At 45.0% G+C, this 15,821-nt stretch overlaps 1 protein-coding gene across 2 annotated transcripts in view; it reads left to right on the top strand.

The window, feature by feature from the left end:
* The first annotated feature begins 4,644 nt into the window (after positions 1-4,644).
* Tmem9b (TMEM9 domain family, member B) overlaps positions 4,645-15,821 on the top strand; it is a 19,281-nt gene continuing 8,104 nt past the window's right edge. Inside the window, 4 exon segments of one of the 2 annotated variants that reach the window (NM_001106289.2) lie at positions 4,645-4,923; positions 7,303-7,394; positions 11,897-12,005; positions 14,090-14,224. In NM_001106289.2, coding sequence (NP_001099759.1) covers positions 11,922-12,005; positions 14,090-14,224 — 219 coding nt within the window. In that variant the 5' untranslated portion in view covers positions 4,645-4,923; positions 7,303-7,394; positions 11,897-11,921. 2 annotated transcript variants of the gene reach the window in all.

Genomic DNA, 15,821 nt, shown 5'->3' with positions numbered 1-15,821 from the left:
GCTTTTATTGGAACCTGCACATACATGTGCACCTGTGCATACACACGCACACACACACACACACACACACACACACACACACACAGAATGGGGAGACCAGTGCTGGGGGATGTAACTCAGTGGTGGAGTGACCAGCATGGGCAAAACCCTCTATTTGATCACCAGAAACAAAAAGAGGAGAAATGAGGACGATGCAGTAAATTATTCCAGAACAAAAACTGCACTATACATATGGGCTCTGCTACTTTTCATTATAAATTTCATATTACTACATGATTAAAATTTAATGTGCAACTTTTCCTGGGAAGCTCTCAGAAACACCTATTACTAGCACTGTGCCCCCAAAACTACATCATCTGGGACAGGGTTTGTGCCACTGGCAGCAGGGAGGGGACAGGAGTCTGGGTAAACTCTAAGGTGAGATCCTCTTGGGAAGATCTGGAGCAGGTTGTCACAGCTGCTGATTTCAAGATAACAATGGCTGGGGATGGGGACAGCATCGGCTGCCCTTGCACCAAACACTTGCAACTGTTTTGTTATTTTAGGAACCCAAGAATTTAGCAGCTGTAATGGCACCAACAGCTCTCAGAACAGGAATGATATTCTAGCGCCACGAGGCCTAGGTCCTATGGTGGGCACTAGTTGGTGATAGCATGTATGGTAAGGCATGCTATGCCGTTTCACAGAGTACAGAAAACCTCATCTTAAAGAGACTAAATAAGAAGGGCAAACTGATAGGTACACATGATAAAGTTCTAATTCTGCCTTCTTTACATTTGGAGATGGTGCCTCTTGCCTTCCTAACTGTTGCCCACAAGGGAATTTTTCAGGCTTTACCAAGAAATGAGAGCTCAGATCTGTTGATAGAGTACCCTTGATCAAGAGGAATGGAGTAGGGGCTGAGGATGTAACTTAGAGGGAAAAAGGTTGCTTAGCACATGTGAGCTCTGGGCTCAATTCCTAACATGGCGAAAGAAGTACAAAATAGGAAAGCCTACTCATAGGGAAGCCAGAAGGGCAGGAGGAGGTGGATGGTCGGGTGAATGCCAGAGTATAAACAAAATGGCTCCAAAGCGATCCTGGTCAGAGTCTTTCCTCACCTACCTCAGTTCCTCACATCTGCCCTTCGCACTTTGGGCTCTCAACCTCATCTCTCAGGGTTAGAAAGAAATGAAGCAGACTAAGTACCTGCTATTCCTGAGACAACTAAATGAATTTATTTCCCTCCCCTTTTCTTTTTCCCTGTTCCCCACATTAGTGTTTGGATATCAGTCACCAGGTCCAAAGATATTAAAACAAAGGTTCTCTGCTCAAGATGCCCACAAGATATTGGAAGGGAACGGGAACATTTACCATAATAAAGTTAGAAAAGAGATCTGCAAAGCCACAGACATGAACACTTGTAAAGGAAGGCTTTCTGGCATTAAACATCCCTGATCTACAAGAAAGACTCATACATGTATAAGTTGGGCAGAGAAAGAGAAGTAAAGCTTTAATTAAAGTCAGCTGAAATTATATTCATTTTTGGCAGATACACTTCTCTCAAGCCCTCAGCTCTACCTGTCCCAATATCTAAGTTTGGGTTTTATTGATGTGAAGAGACACCAGGACCACAGCAACTCTTATAAGGACAACATTTAATTGGGGCTGGCTTATAGGTTCTGTGGTTCAGTCAGTTATCATCGTGGCAGGAAGCATGGGAGTGTGCAGGCAGACATGATGCTGGAGAAGGACCCGACCCAAAAGGCAGTAGGAGACTGTAAGCCACACTGTATGTAGCTTGAGCATATGAGATCTCAAAGCCCTCTCTCAGAGACACTTCCTCCAAGGGCACACTAATCCAAGAAGGGCACACCTCCTCATAGTGCCACTCCCTATGGGCCAAACTTTCAAACAGGAGTCTATGGAGGGCCATTTCTCTTCAAACCACCACACCCAGTGCTCTTCACCCCATCACTGCTCCTTTATCTTAACCTGGATCCCCAGTCTAAGGTCAGTTACGCGTCACTAATGGCTGCCTCGTTGTGTATTCTAGAGCAAAAAACTTTCTAATAGCCACATTGGAAAGGTATTTTTTACTATGCAGAGAATTTTATTAACACATTTCAAACTTTACTCCCAGGCCTCTCCAGCTTATTCTGTCACAAGGAATGAACTGTGTATAGGCAAAACGCAAACAAAACAAAACAAACAAAACAAACAAAAAAAGAAAAACTGAAAAGAGCTCCGGTGTCCGGGGGCTGGGCATTAAACATATAACACTTCTAGATTTTTGTTTTGTGGAGACAGGGTTTCTCTGTGTAACAGCCCTGGCTATCCTGGAACTCACTTTGTAGACAAGGCTGGCCCAAATTCACAGAGATCCACCTGCCTCTCACTCCCAATTGCTATTTTAAAGCTGTGTCATCACCCCCGGCTAGAGATCTAGATTTTATCAGATCCACAAACAAAACAATTTTGAAAGCAGCCATGGTATAAAATAGCAGGTTCTGTGACTTCCGCAAGGGTCATCGTCTTCAGAAGCCACCTCCATTCAGTTTGCCTCGCTCTTAGACGCTTCATCAAAATTCCCCACCAGACCTGGAACTTCATCTCTTCAGTAGTGAACGGTGCTTTTCCATCCAGATTGTTTGGGCAGCTGCAGCCAGCCTCCTTAAACTAGTCAGACTGTCTGCACCAAACTGGTTTAGGATGCCGGGAAGCATTTCTGTCAGCTGCTTTGTCTCCTGTGACCTGTTAATGGTGAAGGTTTGCTGCCAGCGACGCCTGAACTTCAGGGTTGTTAAAATGGATCAATTCCTTGGTTTGTAATCATGTTCACCTCTTCAGTAGCAGAGTCGCTGTTTACTAACCTCTCTAAGGAGAACTGTAGTTTTACCATCTGCTCTGGCTGCTCTGTGAACCACTTTTTCTGTGGGAGGTACCTTTCCCAACAATGCAAACGTGGGCCTGCAGTTTGGCAAGTTTTTCCTGGTTCAAGATTGTTTCATCTTGTCAGTAGAAATGGGGCTGTGTGGGAGGACTAGGGTTTGTGCTCAGGGGGTCCCAGGCACACAAGCTAGATAAGGGACACACGTGGAGACACAATCCAATATATTAAAAATATTTAAACTCTAACCACCATTTCAAATTTTAATTTTATGTGTATGAGTTTTCGCCAAAATGTACACATGTGTACCATATGTGTGCAGCACCACTGGGAAACAGAAGAGTGGAACCAATCCTCTGGAACTGGTTACAGAAGACTGTAAGCTGCCGTGTGGGTGGTGGGAACCAAACCTCAATCTTCTGCAAGAGCAGGAAGTGCTCACAAATGCTGAGTCATCTCTTCAACCCAACTTCAATCAGTATTTTAAAATGATTTCTGCTTTTCCTGTGTTGACTTTGAAATACAGTGTATAATGCTCAGTCTGGATTACTGACAACCAAGTGGTCACTTGCCACATGTAGCCCTAAAGAGCTGCCCATACTGAGTGTTACATGGTCTCCATTAAACTGATGAGGTGGCCCAGGCCTATAGTCAGTTATTAGAGAGCCTGAGGGAGGGGATCTCTTGAGCTCTCTAGTTTGAGACAGCTCAAGTTTGGACGAAGAGAAGAAAATAACCCACCAGCCTGAGGCATGGCTGCAGTCCTCTAATCCTGCACCCCATCAAACCTCTGAAAAGAATTCTTTTTCTTTCATTGCTTCTTCTTCTCCTCCTCCTCCTCCTGCTGCTGTTATTTTGTCTTTTTTTTTCCAGAGCTGAGGACCAAACCCAGGGCCTTGTGCTTGCTAGGCAAGCGCTCTACCACTGAGCTAAATCCCAAACCCCTCCTCCTCCCCACCCTCCTCCTCCCCTCCCCCCACCTTTTTTCAAGACAGAGTTTCTCTGTGTAGCCTGTCCTGGAACTCACTTTCTAGACCAGGTCTCAGAGGTCTGCCTGCCTCTGGGATCAGAAGTATCTGACAGCAGCTGTAGCTCTGAGAGAATTCTGAAGGAGGGTCCTCTGCTTTATCTGAGGAGTACTCAGTCCTTTCAGATGTTAGACAGACAGCTCTAAACTGACCCAAACTGGCTACTAACTCAGCTTTTGGCAATCAGATCCACAATGCCTCACCAACAAACGTTAGCCCGGCAGTCCTGAGACTAGCAGGACACCACTTAGAAGGATTTGAATTATCCCCAGTGCAATAGCATCTTCGCAAAAACTGGTGAGAAAGCATCTAGTCCTCTGGGCTAGCTACTATTAAGGACTAAAAAGGGCTAAATACATTTAATGCAATAGCAACTTGTGTTAGGTTCTAGTCTAGCAATCAACAAGAGTCACATAGAAAAACACTGAGAAACTTCTATCTGTAAATTAAGACATTTCCACCATCTAGGAAGGGACCACTTAAGGGGGGTGGGGGGGGTCTTATAAGAGTAGATTTTGAAAATCATAAAATTCAATCCCCTCTTATTGAAAGCAAGTGATTTTCCCTGATGACATTCAGCAAATCCCTAAGGGCTGTGATGAGCACGCTGCATCCCTTTCTCTACCCCCAGAGTCTCTACTAAGTGAAAAAAATTATTTTAATGAGAAGCACTATGTTCTCTCCAGGGTGCACCTAAAGTATCTACAGAAAAGACACCCCGAGGAGTAGGGTCGGCACTCCCTGAACTGGCTAAGAGGTCAACTATTTTAAATAGGCATTGCTTCACAAGAGTTTGGCGCCTGGATTCTCCACCTCCAGTAGTCTTGGGCGGGGGATGCTCCAGGGGCGGTCCACAGCTTGCGAAGCCTGACTTGAGCCAGCCCAGCTCCACCGCCGTGGCCCACTTCCCAGCCCCTAGACTGTACCAAGGCTGTCAGCCCCTAGTAGCCACACCCGCGTGGACAGCTCACAGCTACTGTTGGGATCCGGGCAGGGGACTGAGTCCTGAAGGCGCACGCACCGCAGGTTCGTACCGAAGCACAGGAGCCGAGCCTCGAGCCTCCACCGCCCGGTAGGCTTCCGATCTACGGACGCTCGGTCTCTCCTGGCCAGGTCTCCATGCGTAGCACCCTCTTGGCTTCCGCAGTTCCCGGGGATGAGGCTCATCCGGCCTGCCGCACTAGGTCCGCATGGCCTGCTCCCTGGGGATGCAGGATTTGCCAGCTCTCGCCGCGGAAGACCCCCAGACTTCAGTGCAGCCGGGGGCCGCGGCCGTGGCGGGCCTAGTGCACCCGGAACCGTTTCCGGGGCGGAGGCTTTCTCGCAGCTGACCCGGCGCGGACGGTGACGCGCAGGCCCAGGCGGAAGTGCGGGCGGAGGATCCCGAGTCGGATCCCGAGCCGGATCCCGAGCCGGGCGCTGGGCTCGGGGCTCGCTGGGGCGGCTGGCTCCCGCGATGGCGAGCCTATGGTGCGGAAGCCTGCTGCGGCTGGGCTCGGGGCTCAGCATGTCCTGCCTAGCGCTGTACGTGCTGCTTCTCGCGCCGCTGACAGGCGCTGCCAAGGTGAGTCCCGCCCCGCCCGGCTCCTGACAGGAGCTCCGCCCCTGCCTTTGGCCTGGCTGAAACTGGGGCTGACCACTTGCTCCCCACTCTCGGGTCTCCCAATCCCAAAGCCAGATCCTCCGGCTTCACAGCCTGCGTCTGCCTTCCCCAGAGCATCCGAACCCTCAGTCCCGATAGTGCCAGAGCCGGGTCTGCAACCTTCTGCCTCTTGACATTTCCCTTCCCGGCCCTGACAGCGCACACCCGGAACTTTCCAGCCCTGGGAGCTTTGAACTTTCCACCTTTAAACTCCGGCAGCCCACCCCCACACTTCACCAGCTTTCAGCCCTCAATCCAAACGATGGGAAACCCTCATCTTCCCAAAGTCTTCCCTACTAGGGACTAGCTCCCCTCAACTCATTTATGAGCCGATTCCCTTGCCATGGTGGGGGCTCGACTCTTGAGGCAACAACCTGTTACCAGGAGGATCTATAGGGCCACCCCACTAGCTTGATATTCTTACCCAGATCCCTTCCAGAAACACACATACACACACACTTTCCCCCATTCTGTTTCTTAACCATTCTGGTCCCTTCTGGTGCCCCAGAGCTGCCCTGGACCATGAAAATATGTGCTTTCTTCCCAGTGGGCTAACTCATTTTTGGGCAAAATAGAAAGACTCCGTGTTGTAATGGGAAACAGTGACACTGCATTTTTAAAAGAAGAGTTTACAGTATTTTTAAATGCTATAAAGGGCTGGGGAAGATAGGTCACAGATAGGCAGCTGTTTTCATGTTGTTGTTTTTTTTTTTTTCTTCAGTTTTTCTGCTGTCATCAGAAATAGGGAGAGAAAAAAGTTTCCCAACTTTTGAAATACTGTTGGTACCCTTTGTATGATGTCAGACATTACCATTTTTATGGTATACATGATACATGTATTTGTCCAGCTCCCCTGATAGGATTTGTCCCAGGAAACAGGAGCCCTGTCTCTTGCTTCTCTGAGTCCTCCTCATTGAACACAGGCTCTGTCATAGTGGTTACTGATGCATTTAGGAGCTGTCAACAGCTCTGCCAGACCTTTCATTGTATCTAGGAGCAGTGGATATGTCTCAGTGGGGACTAATGAGCCACCGCCTTCTCAAATAAAAACCCCTTTGCTGAGAAAGCATCTCTTGGATTTATGCAGCATTAATGCCTGCTTGCTCTGCTTCCTGAATCTTGTATTGCTAGGAGTCTGTCAGCCCTGGACTAGAAGCCAAGTTCCCTGGGGGACATCGGGAAGATTCAAACTGCTTTCCCCTTTGACTTTCCTCCTAGCACTGGCTGAGTGCCCCGAATCTTCATCCTGTTTATGGCTGGGTCAGCCCCTTTTATCCATGCCCAGTGCCTTTCTCCCAAAAGGAAAAAGTTAGAAAAAAAATTAGACAAATTCTGACTTTTCTCACCCCATTGTTGTGTTACAGATCAAATCAACCTTATGCACGATAAGCATATACGTCAGCGCTGAACTACACCCACCCCCTGCCTAGGACTGTGACTTGCTTATAAATAATCTTTACTTCGATTCTCCTCAATCCCTTTGTATCAGCGTATCTCTCTGTAGGCCCTGTTGTCTGTCATGATATGTTTTCCCAGTGGCAGGTAGATAGTAATGACATGGTTGTCATGTGACTCAAAAATGAGTTTAATAAGGCACAATAGGGTCTTGTGGATTTTAGGAACTTGTATCTCTCTAACCTAAATCTTTATAATGGTTTTATAATATCTGACAGGGTTACTTAGCAAAATGTATGTGTGGAGTCTTTTTTTTAATTTTGATGATAAACTATAAACAAGTTATACTGTTTTCACTTTTATTACAGAATTTTGAAGACGTGAGATGTAAATGTATCTGCCCTCCCTATAAAGAGAATCCTGGGCATATTTATAATAAGAATATATCTCAGAAAGATTGGTAAGTATCTTGGACCAAGAAGTCACCTGTCACATATATTCTGTGGTTCCTGCTGTTAACTCGGACTGTTCATGTGATGTCTCAGTTTGTTCTTAAGCAAAAGTGTCAGATTTTAGTCTGGGGTCCTGAGTGTATGATACAAGCCTAAAGAAATACTGTAGCCTAAACAGAAGGCTCTGGGCTGGGGAGGTTTCATATCCCATGGGATTGAGCTTATTGTACCGAAACTGCCAATAGCTACTCTCGTGTGCACTCTTAAACCTTGGTCAGGGATCATTATCTCTCCTTTCAGTGAAAGGCAAGTTGAGCCTTCTTTAGCTGATGTCTAATTTTTTAAGTGCTTAAAAAATGTGTGTGTGGTCATGTGCACGATGGGGATCTGTGGAAGCCAGAAGAGGAAATTGAATTTTCTAGAGTCAGAGTTACAGGTATTTGTTAAGGTGACCAGTGCCGGTGCTGGGAGCTGAACTCCTGTCCTCTGGAACAGTAGCAAGCACGCTTAACTACCAAGCCATCTCTCCAGCTCCTGGTGTATAATTTTTACAGCTCATACAGTGTATGGGAGTAGGGGGTTACTTTGGTTTGGGATTTGTTTTGGTTTTGTTTGGAGACAAGATCTTACTCTGTAGCCCAGACCAGCTGGCACTTGTTTTGTATACCGGGCTGGCTTCAAGCTCCTGCTCCTCTTGCCTCTGCTCCCCAGGCCACCGTTTGTAAGTTCTGACCACACAGTGCCAAGTATTGAAGGCTATATTTAAGTTTCAGAGAATAGTCTGTGTGTCAGGGTTCCTGCTTTCGGGTGTGTCAGGTAGGCCAGATGAGGCTGAGACTGTGATCTTTTCAGCCCTTAGGCAATCAGGCAGGCCCGAGACGACTGGGATCCCGACTGACTAGTTGATCAGGAGAAGCCTTCTTCTCAGTTTATCCCAGTGGACTAGGAATGCAATTTTTCCTGAGTGTGCCTTGAAACAGGAAGCAGCAGGTTATCCAGCAGGATGGATGTCTTCCTCCCAGTGGGACCGTGATGTCATAGCCACAGTGGAAAGTTGATGGGAATAGCTCCAAGTGAAAAGTACTTTGGTGTGTGATTTCACAGCTCTGTAGTCAGCAGCGACTGGAAAGCAAGAGTAAGCTTGTTCCGTCATAAGTGTCCAAATTGACTTTGAGCACACGTACTTTCTCTGTGCTATTCTTCAATCTCCCTACAATATATTTAGGTTCAGTCTGTTTGGAGTGTTCTTGTGATCTTGTGAACATCTGTGTGTCATTTTAAGGTATTTTTATATCACAAAGCAATTGATGTATATTTTTAGTGGGTTTTGTACCAGCAGGTTACTTTATATAATTCATGCAAGTTCAATTTGTTTTCATGCTGGAGATCAGATCCAGGGCCTTGAAAACGCTAGATAAATAGTATTACCGCCCTCAAATACATCTTTAAGTTGTTTCTATAGCTTCCCAAAGCTATTGAACATGTATAATCAGTTTGTTTCTTATTGGTAACAGAATGTGATGTGTATTAGTGGAGTGGCAGCAGAACTCACTTTTTAAGTGTTTAGCATTGACTTTTGTTTGTTATTCTGTGCTGACATAGGGCCATCCTGGTTATAGATTAAAACTAGAAACTTTGAAAATAAATAGTTGAAAACAAGACTTACTGGAAATTTTCTTCCACCTTTCCTGCTTTCCCTTGCTTTTAAGTCTTTTGTGATATATGTTCCCAATTGACAGAATTTTTAACTTGTTTCAGCAGACAGGCAGATTATGGTGGACCGGGAGGATACTATGACTGCCTAAAGACCTGGGTATTGCAAGTCCCAAAATACGTTCAACTTTCTATTCTCTCAGCCTCTTGTTTGTCCAGTTGTTAGCTTTAGTTCTTCGTTGACTTGGAACAGCTGATTAAAAACTAGGAAAGTTAGAACAGTACTCTGGTTTGTCTTTGGGATTTGGGTCAATGCTGGGTCTTTCTTTGAGCACTAGAGGGAGGTGTTTCCTAGTTGCTAAGATTGGTTGAGCAACGTGTTGTTTAATATGGGTTAGTCAACCCCCTGCCTCCTGTACCAACCCTATACAGCCTTTACTTCTCCCTTCCTCTTTCCTCTCCTTTTGTCTCCCTCCCTCCCTCCCATTCTGTTTAGAAACAGGGACTCCGTCTCTCTGTGTAGTCCAGGCTTGCCTGGAATTCCGAATCATCCTGCTTCAGCCTTCCAAGTGCTGTGATTACATGTCCATGACACCATGTCCAACTTCTGTTTTTTCTGAGCAGGGTTTCTCTGTGCGGCCCTGGTTGTCCTGGTGGTTTTGGTGTTTGCCACCACACCTGGTTTCCAATTAACATTATTTTAATTGCTCCAGTGTAGCAGATGAATAACTTATCACATTTTTTTTTTTTTGGTTCTTTTTTTCGGAGCTGGGGACCGAACCCAGGGCCTTACGCTTCCTAGGCAAGCGCTCTACCACTGAGCTAAATCCCCAACCCCAACTTATCACATTTAACCGAAGGGTAAATCATGAAATGCTGAAAAGTGGACCCCTAAAGCCTCAGCGAGAAGTAATGACACTCCTGCGGCAGTCATGCTGGCACAAGCTTTTAATCTCAGCACTTGGGAGGCACAGACAGGTGGGTCTGAGTTCCAGGACAGCCTGGTCTACAGAGCAAGTCCAGGGCAGGCAGGAGGGGCAGTTAAGAGTCTGGTGATCCACAGAGGATCTGGCCTTGGTTCCCAGCTCTGCTGTCAGGCAGCACAACCACCTGTAATTCCAGTTTCAGGAGCTCTGATGCCCTTTGACCTCCAAGGGCATCTGCACACATATGGCACACATAAACACATGCAGGCACACACATATATATATACATATAAACTAAAAACTAAAGCATTTTTAAATGAAAAATGAAGTATTCACAAATAAGAGATATGGCTAGGTGTAGTGATGCATGCCTTTAATCCCAGCCCTAGGGAGGCAGAGGCAAGGGAATCTCTGTGAGTTTGAGGCCAGCCTGGTGTACAAAGCAAGGTCCATGACCGCCAAGGATGTCACACAGAGAAGCCCTATCTCAAAAAACAGGGGTGTGTGTGTGTGCACACGGGGCAGTATTTATTTTTAAAAAAAGCAATGCTATCAAAAATACTCTTTCAAAATCTGTCATTTCTGAAAAATGAGTGATTACTTTCCATTTTGCGATTGCATATGTGATGTGTGCTCATGCTTATCAAACACTTAACGCACTGAGCAGTTTCCCAGCCTGACTTCCAGGTTGGTCTGTCTTCCCTAGCCGTCTCTGGCTGCCTCCAGAATGCTTTAGCACATCCTCTGATCCTAGCCAGTCTGCCTGGGGTGCTCATGTTCTGAGATGATCCCTTCTTTGACCCATCAAAATCCACCTTTCCATGTTCTGTTGCCTCTGAACTATAGCATCAGGAACAAATAAAACTCAAAATGGTATAAATGATAAAAAGTTCAGTTATCCATAACAAGTAATTTAATTTGAACAAGAGCTGGACAGGCATTGGTGGTAAACACCTTCAATCTCAGCACTCAGGAGGCAGAGGCGGGCAGATCTCTGAGTTCAAGGCCAGCCTGGTCTACAAAATGAGTTCCAAGATGGCCAGAGATACACAGAGAAACATTGTTGCATAAACACAGAATAATGAATGATAGTGTTTATGGGGACAGGAGAGATGGCTCAGTGGCTAAGAATGCTGCTCTATATGAGGACCTGAGTTGGACTCTCTGCCATAAAAAGCCAGGTGTGGGAGCAGAGGAAGGAGGCCCACTGGGGCTTGCTGGCTGCCAGCCTAGTCCAGTTTCAGGTAGAGACCTTGTCTCAAGAGAACAAGGGAAAGAAGGATATTTGGCATTTTGCTCAGGTCTCTGCATGTGCGTGCAGGTACACACATGCATGTGCACCACACTCTTTGTCACACACAAATGAAAACTAAGATGTGGTTAGTACACAAGAGAAAATATTTCAATAATGCCTTGCATAACTTTAAAGGAGTTTTGCTTGGTAACTGAGCGAGTCTAAATATGACTGGTTTTGGCAAATAATTTTTTATACAGTTTGGGATTTTCTAGGGTACCTGAAACTGCTAGTAATAGCAACTTGGACTTAGATAGCCATTGCCTTTTGACTTCTCATAAAAGGCTTATTTCTTTTTATATATGAGTACACTGTTGCTCTTCTCAGACACACTGGAAGAGGCCATTGAATCTCATTACAGATGGTCGTGAGCCACCATGTGCTTGCTGGGAATTGAACTCAGGTCCTCTGGAAGAGCAGGCAGGCAGTGCTCTTAACTGCTGAGCCGTCTCTCCAGTCTGGCTTTTTAAACCTTACCAAAATGTCAATACTGAAAAAGGTAATGATTTCACTTTGACTTATTGATTATTTGGTCCTTATTTCTTTGGGTAAGCTCATTCTTGTTTCAGGACCAGTTTTGATCAGAGACAGGAGAATACCAAGCCAGGTTTTCTCAGAATTTACCTTTATTTTTCAGTGATTGCCTTCATGTTGTGGAGCCAATGCCTGTGCGGGGGCCTGACGTAGAAGCGTACTGTCTACGGTGTGAATGCAAATATGAAGAAAGAAGTTCTGTCACAATCAAGGTGAAACATGAGCATGTGCACATGCATGCACACGCACACACTGTCACACAGGCTCTCCAGAACAGACAAACATTTGAACTTCTTTGAACATAATAATGGCCCTGCTCTTGCTTTCTGGCTTCATTAGGCTACATTAAACAGACAAGTGAAATGGCTCAGAAATTATGTGCTATGTTTAGTTAGCATATTCTGAAATATGTCATAGTTTATCATACATGCAGAAAGCCAGTGAGACAACATTATCAGGCCCTCTTTCCTCCTACCCTCCCCGCCCTTTGACTGAATAATGTATCTAGTCACTAATGTAAAAATGTAACTTCAGGTCTTCAGCCCCTGAAGGGAGAGGGGTATAGACAGCTCATTGCCATTAGGTCTCTAATGAGCTCAGTTACTCTATTATGATGGTGAGGGGTTCTTAGGTTTTGTTTGTTTTAAGTTCTTGCTTTCCATTCTAGTCCTCAAAAGCAGGCCTCATAACTCAGGAGGCAGAGGCAGGCAGATCTCTGAGTTTGATGCCAGCCTGGTATTCATAATAATTTTTAGGACGGAGACAGTGCTATGTTGAGAGACCCTATCTCAAAAAACAAACAAACAAACAAAAAAAACCCAAAAAACAAAAAACAAAAAAACAAAAAACAAAACAAAAGAAAAAAGAAAAAGGCTTCAAAGATTTATTGGTTTTATTTTATGCATGTGAGTGTTTTGTGTGTGTGTGTGTGTGTGTGTGTGTGTGTGTGTGTGTACCATGTACATGCCTGATCTCTGCAGAGGTCAGAAGAGGGCATCAGATCCTCTGGAATTGGAGTGATAGATAGTTGTCAGCCACCATTTGGATGCCAGGACTTGAACCTGGGTCCTCAGTAAAGAACAAGTACTATAAACTTCTGAGTCATCTCTCAAGTCCCCTAAATTATTATTTTGTTATTTTATGTGTATGAATGTTTTGCCTGTATATATGTCTGTGTACCAGTTAAGGGCCTGATGCTCATGGAGGTCAGAAGAGGGCATCAGACCTCAAGAAATGGAGTTGTAGACAGTTAGAAGTCTCCATGTGGTCCTGGGAACTGAAGCAGTCAGTATTCCTAACTGCTGAGCCATCTCCCTGGCCCCCCTCTTTCCTTTTCTTTGGAGCCCAAGGTCTTACACGTAACAAGACAATGTTTGACCACTGAAATACAGCCCCAGCTCCTAGACTTTTTAACAAACTTAAACATATAATTTATATACTTAAAATTCGCTTGCTTTTTAGTAAATTAGAACAACTTCTTAGATTTCAGTTTTTAAACATTTCTGTCTCTGGTCCCAAATAGTCACTATTTTTAACTTTCTGCCTGTACTCATTTTAATATTTCATGTAAGTAGAGTTATATGTGGTCCTTTGTGATTTATTAGTTTGTCTAAGTTGTAGTGTGCACTAGGACTTCATTTCATGTTATTTCTAATGAGGATTCCATTGTGTGACTGCTTCTCGGTTCATGAATATTTGGATTATTTCCATAGTACTGTCCTGAGTGGTTTTGTATGGATATGTTTGTCTTTCTCTTGGGAAAATTCCTCAGAGTGGTAAGTTTGTTTGTTTAAGAGATGACTAGACAGTTTTCCAAAGTGGTGGCAGTGTGCAAGAGTTCCACCTTTCCATGCCTTTGCCAACATGTGTTCTGTTTTATTATAGCCAACTGAGGGGAATGCCGTGTGGCAGCACATGACTTAACCCCCAAAATCACTGTCCTAACAACTGTTTTTGCTGACATACATAAATCTGAAGGGAGGTTCTGTTGAAACTCACCTGGATCACAGTTCTGCTAGGATTCCTGTAGGTTGTTTTGACAGCGATGTGTTCAGTTAAAGAAAGAAAACAACTGTGCAGGCCACAGTGGCTAATGGGTTTGATCGGGACCCACAAACAGATTCAGAGGCAACGCTTTGCCCCCTCTTTTCCTGTCTTGGTAGATTGAAGTTGCCTCTTCTGCTAGACTCTGGCTGTACACAACCCTGTGCCTGTCTTCCCAAGATGTTACCGTTACTGAACAAACTTTGCTATCTTGGCTTGAACTGAGGTGTGACTTCTTTTCTTTTTCCTTTAGGTTACCATTATAATTTATCTCTCTATTTTGGGCCTTCTGCTTCTGTACATGGTATACCTTACCTTAGTTGAGCCCATCCTGAAGAGACGCCTCTTTGGACACTCCCAGCTGTTGCAGAGTGATGACGACATTGGGGTAAGTTCTGGCGCTGCAGTAGCTGCTCATTGAGTTTCTGTCCTCAACTGGTGCGGTGGAAATGGCCAGAGGCAAATGATCTCATGCTACTGCAGGTCCTCACTGAGACACTGGTCCATCTTCTAACCAGTGTGTATCTCTCTGTGAAGAAATTGTTCTAGCACACTGTAGATGCAGTTGTTTCAACTGATGGTCCTTGGCGAGGGTTTATACAGGAGCCTGCACTGTTCATGCTCAGGAAAACATCTGGGGTAGTTTTTTCCTCAGGCCCCTGCAGAACATTTCACCTCTGTCACCTGATGCTTTTGAAGGCAAGCAGGTGGCCAGGTATAGTGGCTCATGCCTTTGGTTCCAACTCTTTGGATGTCGTGGCTGGTGGATCTCTGTAAATTGGATGCCAGCTTGGTCTATATAGTGAGTTCCTGGACAATCAGTGATAAACAGTAACACCCCGTCTCCAAAAACATACACAAAAAGGCCAGCACGCCCAATGAAAGGGAACAATGATGCCCGTGACATTCTTGTCTTACTCCTGTATCAGTAATGTACTGTTCAAATGTTTTCATCCTTTTGCCTAAAGAAAAAACAATGGTGCTTTTCTTTAACTTTAGAAAAAAAAATCTAGCTATCGCTCTAGAGATTCTCCTATCGTTAGAACATGTTTGCCCGTGGATTGTTATTACAGTGTGCAAACTGTGTGATGGTCTCCTTTTTGCTTTAGCATTACTTCATTAAAGGTGTCTGTAAGGGAGCTAGGAAGACAGCTTGGTGAATAAAGCACTTCCGTGCACCTGTGAGGACCAGAGTTTGGATCCATGGGGCTCACATAGACACTGGGTGGGCAGGGTGGCGGGCGTGCAGCTCCAGCATGCAGAAGGTGGAGACAGAGCATCCCAGAGCCTAGCTATGCTGACACACAAGGGAGCTCTTTAACTGATAGACCTGCCTCAGTGAGTGAGGCAGAGAACAGTAGAGGAAGACCCCAGGCATCAACTTCAGGCCTTTAGATACGTGTGCTCACACATGTGCATATGCACTGACCCACATGTGTACACATACATGCAAACAGACATGCATGCATGTGCTCATGCCACACACAGAGACACATGTAAAAAATGTCTAAGAATTGACATAATCCATAAGCTTGTTTAGTGTAGTTTAGAGAATTGATTATTAATTCTATCAATGTCATGTGTAGGGTATTTCTGAATATTCCATTATCATATATAATTACTATTTAGAATGATTTTTTCTTTTCATTTTGTTTACTACATTCCTAAGAGTGGATAAAGCTCAGTGTAATTTCCAGGCCAGCTGTAAAAGCCAAGCCTGGAGTAAAGCTTCTCACTACCATCAAAAGTGTTTCAGTGTGGGAAATCCTAGGTGCTCAGGAGGTAGGGCAGGAGGATCACAAGGAAGCTAGAGATGCTTAGCAAGACCTTGGGGGTAGGGACTTGTAACCTCGGTACTCGGGAGTCACAAGTTTGAGGGTAGCCTCATCTACATGAAGAGACTCAACAACAATAACAATCACCCAAAAAAAGAAAGGAAAGAGAAGAGAAAGATTTTATTTAATTCACTTATTTCTTGTTATTTA

Source organism: Rattus norvegicus, chromosome 1, assembly GCF_021556685.1.
Source record: "Rattus norvegicus strain SHRSP/BbbUtx chromosome 1, alternate assembly SHRSP_T2T, whole genome shotgun sequence".
NCBI lineage: Eukaryota > Metazoa > Chordata > Mammalia > Rodentia > Muridae > Rattus > Rattus norvegicus.
This window is presented reverse-complemented; position numbering and strand designations above follow the sequence as displayed.